Genomic DNA, 13,293 nt, shown 5'->3' on the forward strand with positions numbered 1-13,293 from the left:
GCGTGCCTTCTCTGCATAAGCAAAGGTTACTGTGATTTGTGCAGCTGGTTATCCCATCAAATGTCAAATTAAGTGCAGTGAGACACAAAACAACATGTTGGCCAACAAGTTGTAATGTTATGCCTAGTGCTTGGAAACATATCCACATATGCATTATATTGCTCAAACCGTGGCCTTCTGTATCACTTACCCTGCCCTACTCCCACAATGTGGTTTTACTGGCCACCAGCATGCGGGAGACTGTGCAAACAGGAATGACAAGCACAGTGCTGCAGCAGAAAAAGTGCTGTGTTAACCCCCTGCAGGATTAAATAACAGGGTACAGGGTGTTGCATCTAACAGATGGTAATGCAAGTGTGTGAGGCTGAATAAAAGCTCACCATTGAGAAAGAGAGGAAGTTGGCTTTCTTCTGCTAGCTCTATCACTTGCTCTTCATACTTTTTTCTTTTTCTGTCACACATCAATTGTCTGTCTGCCTTTTCTCTCTACACGTACCCACACAATACTTAATAGCTACTGTACAGCTTGGTTATCCAGAGATTGAGAGGAGATGATTAGTCAAACATAGTGATCAGCTGCTTGGTTGGACCACATGGCATGACGACAATTGCTGACTAACATCCCAGTGACACACACACACACACACACACACACACACACACACACACACACACACACACACACACGCCACCAAAAACAAACAAAGCAAATATAGACATGCATACAAAACACCCAACAGCCGTCTATAACTGTGGATTGGATTTCATTCTCAGGACCCTATTAATTCCTTATGGATTCTCATATTGATTTAGGAGCCTCTGGTCTTGTTAATTCAACTCAGCCCAGACAGGTTTTGATTTCAGTTTGTGATGCCTGAAGGTGACTGCTACTTGTAAGAAACTGGTGAATAAAGCCCAGGCAAAGGCAGTTGGGAGGGAAACGAGGCAGAAGAGAGAAGGACAGAAAGAGGAAATATAAGAAAATGACACACAGAGGCAGTGAGAGGAGAGGAGAAAGAGGGAGGAAGTGAAGGAGAAAACCAGGCAGAAATAAGAGATAAGAAAATCAACATACAACAACAACATAACATGTCCATAAAGAAAGATAATGAGTTTAGGATGTAGTTCCACTCCTTGAACTTTTTAATGAAAACCATAGAAAATGAATGTTGTAATCAATTACAGATTTCCATCTTAATGTGTCAAGGAGGTATTTATTTTCACTTTGTTGTTTTTTCATTAGCTCATTATGCTAATGAGTCGTTACATAAAACCCTCTCAATAAATTGCAACTAGGAGGTTATTTGCGCCTTTGTGTATGTGTGTGTCTCTGTGCATGCGTGTATTTGTCAGAGAATGAGAGAGAGTGGGAGTGTGTGTGTGTGTACATGCCATTGCAATGTGCATGCACAAAAGCATGAATGCCAAATGCAAACATGAATCTGAAGTAATTAATTAGGCTGCAGTAATTAGATAAGCCACATAGCTTTAGAAAAATAAGCAACACACAAGAGAGGCACACCAGACAGCATCTAAATATACATTGTGTATTTCGACAAATGTATACAATGGTCCTTAACACACAGCCATGTGACATGAGTCAGAAAGAGGATAAAGTATATTTTGTCTTCTCTGAACACTTTTTTGCCTTCCTCTCATACAAGGGAATTCCATTATCAGTGGTTCAGAAGATGTAAAGAAGGAACATGTTGTTCCTTCTTCTGTAACTTTGCTACCAGGGTGAGAATGGACTCAGAGGCGTTATTTGTCACTGTCAGGCTGAGTGCCCCGTTACCTGTATGATGGTCAACTTATCTCTCTTTTTCTCCCTTTTAACCCTTTCAAGTTATTTTGTTGCTTCATCCCAATTTTTCTTTTTTACAAATTGACTTCCTTTTTTCTCCTCTCCCTCAGCCAAACTCTACCCACTTTCTTCTACTTTGTGTATGTACAATGTATGCCATTGCTTGATTGTTTCCATTCCAGACCTTTGTATGATGGTACACAGCACTAGAACATAATGTTTGAGCTGTTTGCTGTTCCTCGATGGAGGTTCCTACCCTGATTATGACTTATATTCAAAATGGCTCACATAGAAATGCATGTCTTTTTAATTTCTTCTTTTCCCCTCTAACCACTTTCTCTTCTTCTCTCAGGTTTAGAAAAAGTGGGTCGTGATTCCAGTTACGAACAAGAGGGGAAGGTTCAGTTTGTGATGGATGCGGTGTACGCCATGGCCCACGCTCTGCACCGCATGCACCGGGAGCTCTGCTTCGGATACCCAGGCCTCTGCCCGCGCATGGCCAGCATCGATGGCAAAGAGCTGCTCAGCTACATTCGTGCCGTCAACTTCAACGGTGAGTTATACGCTGCACCTGTGGACACATGCAAACATTCGTGCATACTCACACAGACTCACACTCAGCTGACATAACATCTTAAAAAGCAAAATTCACTCGGCCAGATCCCTGACATCCATCTGACCTTATAACCTGTTACGTCGTCCAAGCCTACAACTTTGCTCTTGTTTCAGCTGCGTTCTGTCCTTCCAGACAGAACATAGGCCTGAAAGAAATCAAACCACTGTCTGCCAAAATCTCTATGATGTATAATTGAGAATCAACACAATAGTGAACAATTAGGCTGTAAAATGCTAGGGTATTTCTTCAGAAAAGAGGACAAATTAGAGCCTTCAAATGCTTAGACACTGTATATTAGTCCTGTCATGTTTATCCACTCTGACTTGACCAATTCAGCTCATACATATACAATGCTAAGCCCAGCTTTGCTTCTAATGAGTCTAATCCTTATCATAAAAATGGCATGTGGCGTCCGTTTCACCTTTGAAATCAAGTTAATCTTGCTGCTTTCCCCAAACATATTATTGTCTTAAATTTTGATAATGTGGTCTTGTATCACTTTGAAGATGTAGTGCTCAATCCCCCCCCCCCCCCCCACCCCATCTCTCCACCGCTGACAAATTTAAGTGGCTGAAAAATATTTACTAATTTCCTTGTAAATAATATCAGGCAGCTCATTTGAATATTCTCTTATTAATCCAGTTTTGCCCCTAATGTTATATTCCCGTATTTCATTCACTAACGTCTTACTGAAAAAGGACCGTTTCTGATGCATTGACACAAAATAATTATACATTTTATTTATATAGCGCTTTACGTGGTACTCAAAGACACTTTACAGTAAAACCAGCACATATAGCACATTAAAAACAAATAAGCAATACAACCAACACATAAAACAAGCATATTAAAAGCAATTAAAAACAAAAAAAAACAGTAACTATCAGGTGAGAAATGTAAGACTATTGTATGTGGAAGGCTAATCTGAAGAGGTATGTTTTGATTAGTGTTTTAAATGTGTCCAGGTCAGTATAGTCAAGAATGTGTATGGCTAGGGAGTTCCAGAGGGAGGGGGCTGCAATGGTGAAAGCTTACATGTTCCTACCAGTCGAACAGCAGCTGCAGTATGTGTGGCAAAGCATAGTATCTATACTGAATACTTTTTTCTGAATCCTCTGTTCACCTCTACCAGCAATGTTTGAAATTATATATATGGGTCTCTGCTAGGTATTTTCCCATAGTCATTTTGTTTGTCTCTGATTTCTGGAAACACTAAAACCAAAGCTTTCAGTTTTTTTTGTATAAAGTTTGGTTGCTGCTTTGAATTATTGTTCTTCCAGCTGTGGTGAGTACACACAGAAGTAAAATAAAACTGATAAAATCCATAAAGAGCAAAGTTTGCCGCGTAAAAACTGTGTGAGGTTTAATACCTTCATAACATTAGTTTTTACCACTGAGCTTCGACATTATGATTAACAGTATATTGTACAAAAGGAACCTGTGTGGCTAATGTAGGCTGTAAAACAGCTTATGTCGTTAAACATCTTGTACGTTATTGCCACCTATATGTCATTTTCTAATGACAGTTATCACAGTTAAGATGCCTCTCTGCTGTATTTGTCTAAGGGACAGAAGAATGGTGATGGGGTTTGTTGGGTGGCTCTTTGTCGCAGTTACTCTTATGTTGGCTGTTTACATCGACAGCGGCCTGCAGAATTTAATGCTTCTAAGCTTGTTACTTTGTGTGAGTTTATGTGTCTCTCTTATGTGTTTATGTGTGTAAAAGTAGTTTTCTTGTCTATCTGTTAGGGTCGACATGACATTGATAACACTAAAGAAGAAAAGGGGCAAAGATGGAGGTAGCTATATCTCTCTTGGTGTGTTTGTGGGCCGTAAAGGGAGAGGGAGAGAGCAAGTTGCTGATTTTCTTTCTCTCTACTCTATGGATCCATACCAATTCACCTTTCGAGCAGCTACATGAAGAGAACAAGACAGCGTGAGAGGGAGGGGATAATTTTCAGTGGTTAGAGGAGTGATTGCTCTCCTGTTGGATCTGTACCAGGACAACTTAACTTACAAAGTGAAGCCTAACAGCCAAGAGTGACAGAACCGGAAAGAGAGGTGCAGAAAAGCAAGATGAGGAGACAAGGACATTTAGGAAGTAATTAGAAAGTGTTCAACCCTTGGGTTTTGAGATGGGTATCCCCAATATATCCTCCTCGTCATGTAACATGGTTGATATTCATTGACGTAGCTCATTGTGTAAAGTTACTACTGAGGTTAAAAACTTTAATCAATCATGAAAATAGGATCCTCCACAATCAGGGTGGCCTCCTGGTTGGAAAGGTATAATCCCCCATGACAGTGAGATAGATCTTCTCTGCAGAGATATCCTTCAGCGTTCAATAATATATACAGACATGCAAATGCAGCTGCTTTAGCTTCTTACAGTTGGAAAATTGTACAGAACAAAATGTGCAATGAAAAAACATCTTTGAATATTTATAATAATTTAATATAAAATTATATATCTTCATACAGTTACTTTTCTAAATAATAACTTACCTTAAACTCACCTATTTCAATTATCCCAGAACCACTGCACATCGACACATAAACAAACGAAGGCTGGTGCATTGCAGAGCAAGTAAGACAAGCAATAAGGAAACCAACCCTGGAGCAGCAATGACACACCGTGCTGTCCAGCTTTTCTGTGTCGTCGGGCTTATTGGCTTATCCAGCAAAACACACACATTAATGCACATAAAAAGCACGCAAAAGCTAATGCGCACACACATACCAAGGCCATCGTGAGTAATGGAATCCAAAACTAAAACAAAACAAAACCTTTTTTGACAAAATTATCCTGACTCAAGGTCTAATTTTTAAGCTTTTTCTAAAGCATTGGACTGCTTTATTGTACTTATGTTAAATGTGTGCATCATCGGATAAGAAAAAAATCTGAGAATCAGATTCAAGTTCAGACATTGTCCTTTACTTAGAGTCAAGTCTGTGTGAGAATCTGAGCTGCCCTTATCTATCCAGAGTTGTCACTAAAGAGAGAAAGAGCTTTAGTCAACAGACCGTAACGTCATGCTGCAGTGGGCAGAACAATCAGCAATCAAAGTACACGAAAAGATGAAAAGATGTGATTCTATCCGTTGAATCAGGGTCTGCCTGATTAACAACCACCTTCAAATGTAGGGGCATCCTTGATCCAAAATTCTAAATGCTTAGTGCGTTTTATAGTTCTTATGTCACAAGCTTAGCTAAAACTAACCTGAATTAGTTTTCTAAAACTATTTGCACTGTTCCATACATTTCTATTTTCAAGAAATCCATACAAATAAAAAAACTAAATAAAACTAAAAAGAAAATGTAATGAAATCCTGAAAGTAAGTAAACATGATTTGATAAAGTGAAACTAATATAAGTATAAGTAGTATTTGTTTGCTAGAATATACAGTACTCGTTTAGAATGGTGACTCGGTCTGGTACAGATTCTGTTCTTGTCGAACCAACACACGCATTGCGGTCGCCCACACAGATTAACTTGGCCTATTCACATTCCCCTTTGTTGGCTGTAAGTACATCCTAAAGTGGCTTTTCAAATAGAGCCGTTGCTAATGTTTTTCTTGCTCCATCACTTTTTCTCTCTTGCTGCTGTACTATCCTTTTCTTGTTTTGTTCTTTTCCCGTCATGTCGCTGTCCTTCACTTGTCTCCTCCCTTTTCTGCCTCGTTTTCCCTATTGTCTCCCTTTCACCATCCCTCTCTCCGTCTTCTTAGCTTTCTGTCAGACTCAGTCGCTTCTGTGTTTTCGTCCTCTCTCCTATCACTCCTACTCCTGAAAGACGTTGACTCATCACTTCAATTCTTAAGCCTTTTCGCTTTTTTTTTCCGTTTATATTTTGTTCGGTTTGGAATTTTGAAATGTAATTTTACATATGTGAGAAAGACCTTGAACCTAACCCTAAATGTCTTGCTGGAATCTTAAAAGCAAGTTACATAACCTCCTTTATGGAGACTTCATTGTCTTACTTTGTGGTGTATGTAGTTTAACACCGTGAGTGTATTTTATTCTAAAATAAATTGCATTTTAGATCCCTTAAAGTATTTTATTGTCAGACATCTTGCTTGGACACAACAATATATACATGGTGTTTTTGAGATTTGGTATTTTGACGATCTAAAGTTTAAGTTCTCCTAAATACAAGTCCTATTTGTTAGTGCAGATCTAAAAACAAATCAAAGATCACTTCTTTCTGTACTTGCTTGCCCGTTCTTGCACACAAGGGTGCTCTGTGAGCGACCATGATTGGTCTTTTTTCAGACTGAGCCGTTAAGGACTATTAGAGTATCATATTGTGTGTAATAGTTTTGCGAGAGAGAAAATTGTGGCAGCTGCCTACGTTTGCCTTTCACACAAGTGTGTATGTGTGTTTGTCTTGCAAGAAACCTCATTGTGAGCTTATCACTGCCAGGTTATATCTCCTACCGGGAGACAAGATGGACATCGCCATGGGAACCAACTTGCACTAATTAGAGTGGCTTGACTTTGAGATGATGAACTCTATACCTGCCTGTACAACCAGAGAGAGAGAGAGCTCACTGGCTCATAATGACCTCAGGGAGACAGCACTCGAGGAGTAACTTGCTTGAAGATGATGAACTTGACCAGTCATTAACGATGGAGTGGGAAGAGGGAGTGGAGAAAGAGGGGGTTATGGGAGTGGAGATGACCTTGGAGGGAGATGGAGGGAAGAACATATGGAGAAGAGTGGAGGGTGAGGTGCAGGTGGGAGAGAGAGAGAGAGAGAGAGAGAGAGAGAGAGAGAGAGAGAATCAGAGGACATGGATGAAGAAAAAAGATGGACAGCTGGCCAGGAAAATGCGAAAGCTGATTGGCAGGAGAGACAAAGCTAGTGCAAAAGACAATGAGAGAGGGTATGTTGGGGTGGAGAGATAAAAGTAAGATGAACTTTGCTAATAAAGCTTAGGATAGAAGGATGCAGATGAGAAGAGGCATCTACAATGTCTCAATTTGGCAAAGAAAGTGAACTGTCATAGTAAAACAGAGCCATGCAATGCTTGAGTACTAGCTGAGTAAAATGAAAAGGGAAGAGATGGAGAGAGAAAGACTGGATGTTCTGACTGGGATATGTCAGACTTTACCAGGCCACCATGACCTTAAAAAGCAAGAAACTGGGAGAAAACAATGAGTTTTATATTGTGTAGAGTAGAACGGAGAGACGGACAGACTCTTAAAAACTTTAAGTTCACATATCCATCTTGAGAGAAAGATAGCAGAGGAGACAGGCAAATAAAGAAATAAATGGTGGAGTAGGCGTAAGAACTTAAAGATGCTAAACTTCCCTGGGTTAGGTCAACCTTAAGAAGGAGAAGATGAAGAGAGAAAGAATGTCTGAGTTTCATCCAAAACTTCATGTAAGAGGAGGAAGATTGATGACTGATGTTGAATGTCCAAAATAATGTAGTTACATTTAAATTGTTTTTCTTTCTCCTTTTTTTGCAATTGTCACGTGATAACCATTGCACAATAATGGCTGATGTCTTTTCGATAGCCAACTTTTTGTTGCTGTCAAATGTCTTTCTTTTCTTAACTACTTTGTGTTCAATAAAGCCAATCACACAATACAGGTGTTGGGTGTACAGGTACGAAATCGCTATCAAGTGTCTCAATATATTGTTTCAAATATAATCGTTAATTTCTGTTAGCACGTAGCATTCACAACCCTCAATTCAACCCGGCAATCATTTTTCTAGTGTTGGGCTGTTGTGTGACAGAATAGAAACAAAACTATATTACAGAGACGCGTATAGTGACAGCACCTGTGTTGTGTGATTGGCTCTATTGATACACAAGGTAAGTGATAATAGCACTGGGTTGTGTGAGTCACTCAGCCTGACAGAATGACAAACAGAGTGTTATCTGAGGGCTACAGCTGCACACTGAAGCGCTCATAGCCATCTGTATCACTTAACTGTAGTGGGGTCCGTACAAAACAGGAAAACACAAAATGAAAGGAATAGTTTGGCATTGCAGGAAGTAGGCTTTAGAGCTACAACAATAAGTTGATCAACAGAAACTCAATCTGCAACTATTGTAATAATTAATTAATCCTTTTAGTCATTTTTTGATGCAGAAATGCCCAACATTTGCTGGTTCTGGATTCTGAAATGTGTATCATACGTAACAGTAAACGGAATATCTTTGAGTCAATCAAATAAAAAATGATACCTCTTCTAGCTGTGGGAAATTATAGTGGGCCTTTTTTCTGACACTTTATATGCAAACGATTCATTGATCAATTGAAAAATAACTGGCAGATTAATTGAAATCTTTTTTTTTTAATTAGAGATGAGAACATTGTTATTGCGCGTCTTTTTTCTTGTATCTGTCCGTTCAAAATGGAGGTAAAGGCAGTAGGCGATTAGCTTGGTGTAGCATAAAGAATAGAAGTAGTGGAAATGAGTTAGACTGGCTCCCTCCAAAGTTTAAAAATCTGCATATTAGTATGTCTAAAGGTCACTGATTAACACAGTATATCTATGCTTAATCAGTACACAAACATATGTGTATAAAAACAATTTGTGGTTTTAGAGATGGTTTGCGCAGTGTATGTATTTGTCGTAAAGAGTTTTGGACAAAGCTAAGCTAATCGCGCCCCGGCTCTAGCTTTATACTTGACAGTGGTAGTGACCCTCTCATCGAGTTATCGGCAAGAAAAATATTTCCCTGAATGTCAAACTATTCAAACAATAATGCAAATAACAGATACTATTAAGTCTCGTACATTACAATGTGGATATTTTAATATATCATATCGGTCTTCTGTGTGTTCACGCCGGTCCTTCTGGCACACAGACACAAAAATAACTCCTCAGACTCTCACATAATCTCCTACTTACTACCTGCTGCTGAATTACAAGCAGCAGGTAGTAAGTAGGAGATTATTGACATAATGTCCAACCTTGTACAGGTGGTATCACCTTGCCTACCCTGGTAGCGCTCCCAAACAGTGAACCCCCCACGAGAAATGATTCCCACCCACTGTAAGCTGAAGCTGTATACTTAGTTGGCTTGGGATTGATTTCAATGTGGTGAGAGAGTGACAGACAGAGTGGCAGCCCAAACAGTTGCATTATAATGATAGAAATTCAAAAACATATACTGTCAATATACTGACATGCATACCGACAAAGTCTACATATAGCTTGTATTCCTCCATATAGTGTTTTTCTATTACTCTTCTCATTATCTTCTTAGTGTTCTATATTACCTCTCGGCACTGCAATGGGCTAATTTCTGCAAGGGGATCATTTGCTGAATAGAAGTTTCAATAAGAAAACAGAATGAGAATAGGCAGATATAAAAGCAATCAGACAGAAAGCCAAAATGAATACTGTAGACAGGCAGACGTGGATCCACGTAGACACAAAAACAACCTTCAATTGGAGCTGAATTGAGTTTGAGGAAATGAGAGACGGAAATAATAATTTGTTATTGCATATCCTAAGACACCACTAAATCTCACATCTGTGCCGCTTTTTTGACACAATAAATATATATATATATATATATATATATACTGTATATTTATATATTTTTTTCTGTCATGAATGTGTTGTTGATGGAGATTAGATTTAACCGGATAAAATGTGAGTCTGTCAGCTGTAGAGACAGCAAAATACAAGCATCCCCCCCTAATCATCTGACAGACAACATTGTGCAGGCAAACACTTTAACACCAACTTGTGCTATGCTACAGCATACATGGCGTACTGTATTGCTGGGAAGCATGGATGGAGGTAGGGACAAAGGTAAGGGCAAAGAAGGACATAGTAGTCATGGATGAATAATGAATAGTGGAGGGTTATGGATATATTGACTTACTGTACATAGCTGCTGTAGGGGTGTGTGTGTGTGTGTGTGTGTGTGTGTGTGTGTGTGTGCATGCGTGTGTTTGTGTACTCTCGAAGGCTACCCAGACATGAGTTCAAAAAGCTGGAAAGTGATTTCTATATCTTTGATGCTTGCACACATTCACATATTAAAGAAATGCTATTAAACATACGTGTGATATAATATAGGACTATATCTAATGGGTTAATACATAGAGTAAGACTGAAACTAGTGTAATTTCATCATTGGTACTATTCAGGCTCTCTCTTTCACCCTCGTCCCCTGCTCTTTTCCTCTGCCAAGTTTGGTAATGTAACTTCTTGTTTCTGGTTTTGTTTATTTCTCCTCTCGCTCGCTTTCATTCCCTCTAAATTGTATTTCCATCCCCCGTTCAGGCTGTTTTGTCTCTTTTGATCAACTTAATAGTGGCCCTCTCCCTCTGTTTTCACTCCTCTCTCTTTCCTTATTTTCGCTCTAAGACTGCAGTGAATGCAGATCATGACACAGATGGAGGCAATTTAAATTAGTTTTCTGTAATGACTGGTGATTGCCATACAAAGCTTTCTTGGGCTGTGCGTGTTTTTTTTTTTTGTTTTGTTTTTTGCATTCCCACATAAGTTGGTGTGCCTTTGTAAAATGTACAGTGTCTCTTCAGTAAATATCCGCCTTTTTTACCCTTACTCGACAATCTATCATTTATTCCAGCCCTCCGTCTTTATCTCACTTTCCCTATTCATTTTTATTGACAGTGAGAGCTGGATCCTCTTTAAACATGTATTGTTTCTTTTGCCTGTTCCATTATCTGCTCTGTTTCTCTCTGAAAAACGTTGTCCTTGTCTGCCTTTTTTCTGCTCAGACAAGGCTTAGTGATAACAGAGAGGCTGAGAAAAGGGGGGTTTGATTTTAGAGGGAGAGATGGATAGACGGGAATTAGAGTACTTTGGAAAATGCACATAGAAAAAGGATGGGAGAAAATGGGTAGTTTTTGAGATGATGAGCAGTGGGCTGGAACAGGGCTAGGAGGTAAAGAGAGAGAGGAGGGGATGGAGAGGCAAAAGATGCTTTGGACAGGAGAGGAAGGAGACACAGCTGCTGTGTAAGGAAGGAGGGTTTACCATAAGGAGAGTCATACAGCAAGCAGTGAAAACTGGCTTGGAGGACACTGCAAACAGACTGCAAAAATAGTAAATTTGTGTGAGAGAAAAATCAGAAAGAAGGAGAAATGAGTGCAGAAATAAGCAATGAGGTCTGGACTTAGCCAACTGCTCAGTTTCAGTTACCTCCTCCTCTGGAGACTACTGTGAAAATGACAAGTTTGTGTATGTGTGTGATGAGTTCAGGCTTCATTATTACTTTTCTTCAGTCATTTCTTATTCTCTTTTTGTGCCTTTACTGTCTGTTTGTGTCCGTCGTTCTCTGACGCAGATGGGAGCCTGTTGGCAAAAACTCAGAACACACACACTCGCACACGGACCAATGTTTTATTAATGCATGCTGCATTGTCGTCTTCGCATCTCCCCGTCATGAACATTTAGTCTCTGATATGGAGATGTTATTTACCCAAAGTGAACCAGGCAAGGCTGAGGGCTTTATAACACCCCTGCTACTACTACTTCTCCAACTTCTGTCTCACAGTCTCTCTATCTCCTGTAACAGAGAGGTTGTTCCTACACACACTCTCTCTCTCTCTCTCTCTCTCTCTCTCTCTCTCTCTCTCCCTCCCCCTCGGCCCCTGACCTTCCAGTTTTTGATCTCCTTCAGCGGTGACTTTTAGAGCCTATGCTACTGTTTGTTATCACACATTCTGTAGTACTGTAGCTCTCTTTTTTTTGTCAAAGTTTGGAGTCTTCTTAGCTTGCTAGTGATGTCATATTCGCACATATTCTCCCTTGTTCACCCTCATTTTCCCTCTCTTCCCTTGTTTTTAACTTGTTTTTCGATCCATGTCTCTGCGTCTATCTGTCAGCTAGACAGGGTTTGATGCTTTCCTGCAGACCTGCTTACTCTCCCTTTTTTCTTCCATCTTCCTCTGTCACTCATTTTCCTCCATCTCTTTGGGTTTTCTCTTTTCTTTTGCCTCACTGTAGCTGTTAAGCTGGCTAAGAGTTGAGGCGTTTCTGCTGTCGTGCTCACTTTTATCCTTATATGTCTCTCTCTTGGGTTAGTACGATTTAGATGGGTGTGACTGACATTGAATATATCTGAACTTAGTGGCAAAGCAAATCAATTCTTCATCTACTTTCCTGTGGCAATATAACAGTCTCCCTCTTATTTCACTCTTTAAGTTTGTGTCTGTCCACAGTCCATTTCATTTAAATTCACTTATTGCATGACATCTTTCATTCGGTAGTAGATAGTTACAATATTGAAGCTAAGGGTGATCTTCCCTTGCAAATCTAGAGGAAAGTTATGGCTTTCTTGTAATAGTCGGTTGTTGATCCCCAAAGGGAAAGCCTCCGACTTGGCAGGAAAGCTACAGAGCAGTGCTTTGGCTGGCAGGGAAACAGGATCTTGCTCGGGGACACTTCAGCAGAGCTTATGCCTGTGTCGCCACCGTGCCTTGCTGTTGCAGGGAGAACACCTGGGAGTTGAACTAAGTCTAGGAAAACATATGCTTGCACTTCCAAACATGCACACTCCCCATCAACTAGAAGTATTAGCCATTCTCACCACACTCCAGCCTAATATGAGCACCTAACCTTCCCCAAATAAGAAATCAAACTCAGAGATTTTAATGCTTTAATGTTTCCCTAAATCAGAGGGAGTAAAACAATTCATTGGTTAACATGCATGAGCCCCCAGGCTTTTCCAGCACTTTCTGTGTAATTTAGGAACTTGTCAGCTTGCTTTAGGTTGTGCAAAATTAATGCAAATGAGGTGAAGAAGAAATTAGCATCACAAGAATTTACTACAGGAATTGACTTTGTCCTCACTGAACAGAAATGTTGAGATACAATGGTGACAATATTATCAGCCGTTACAGAACAGAGATGTGTTTTGGTAAAGC

The 13,293-nt window shown here is 39.8% G+C and overlaps 1 protein-coding gene across 1 annotated transcript in view; it reads left to right on the forward strand.

Moving 5' to 3' along the window:
• grm8a (glutamate receptor, metabotropic 8a) overlaps positions 1-13,293 on the forward strand; it is a 406,688-nt gene that overhangs the window by 186,054 nt on the left and 207,341 nt on the right. The window contains exon 7 of the mRNA XM_078242882.1: positions 2,157-2,357. Coding sequence (XP_078099008.1) covers positions 2,157-2,357 — 201 coding nt within the window. The remainder of the gene's footprint in view (positions 1-2,156; positions 2,358-13,293) is intronic.

This window comes from Sander vitreus, chromosome 23 (genome assembly GCF_031162955.1).
Source record: "Sander vitreus isolate 19-12246 chromosome 23, sanVit1, whole genome shotgun sequence".
Classification (NCBI taxonomy): Eukaryota; Metazoa; Chordata; class Actinopteri; order Perciformes; family Percidae; genus Sander; species Sander vitreus.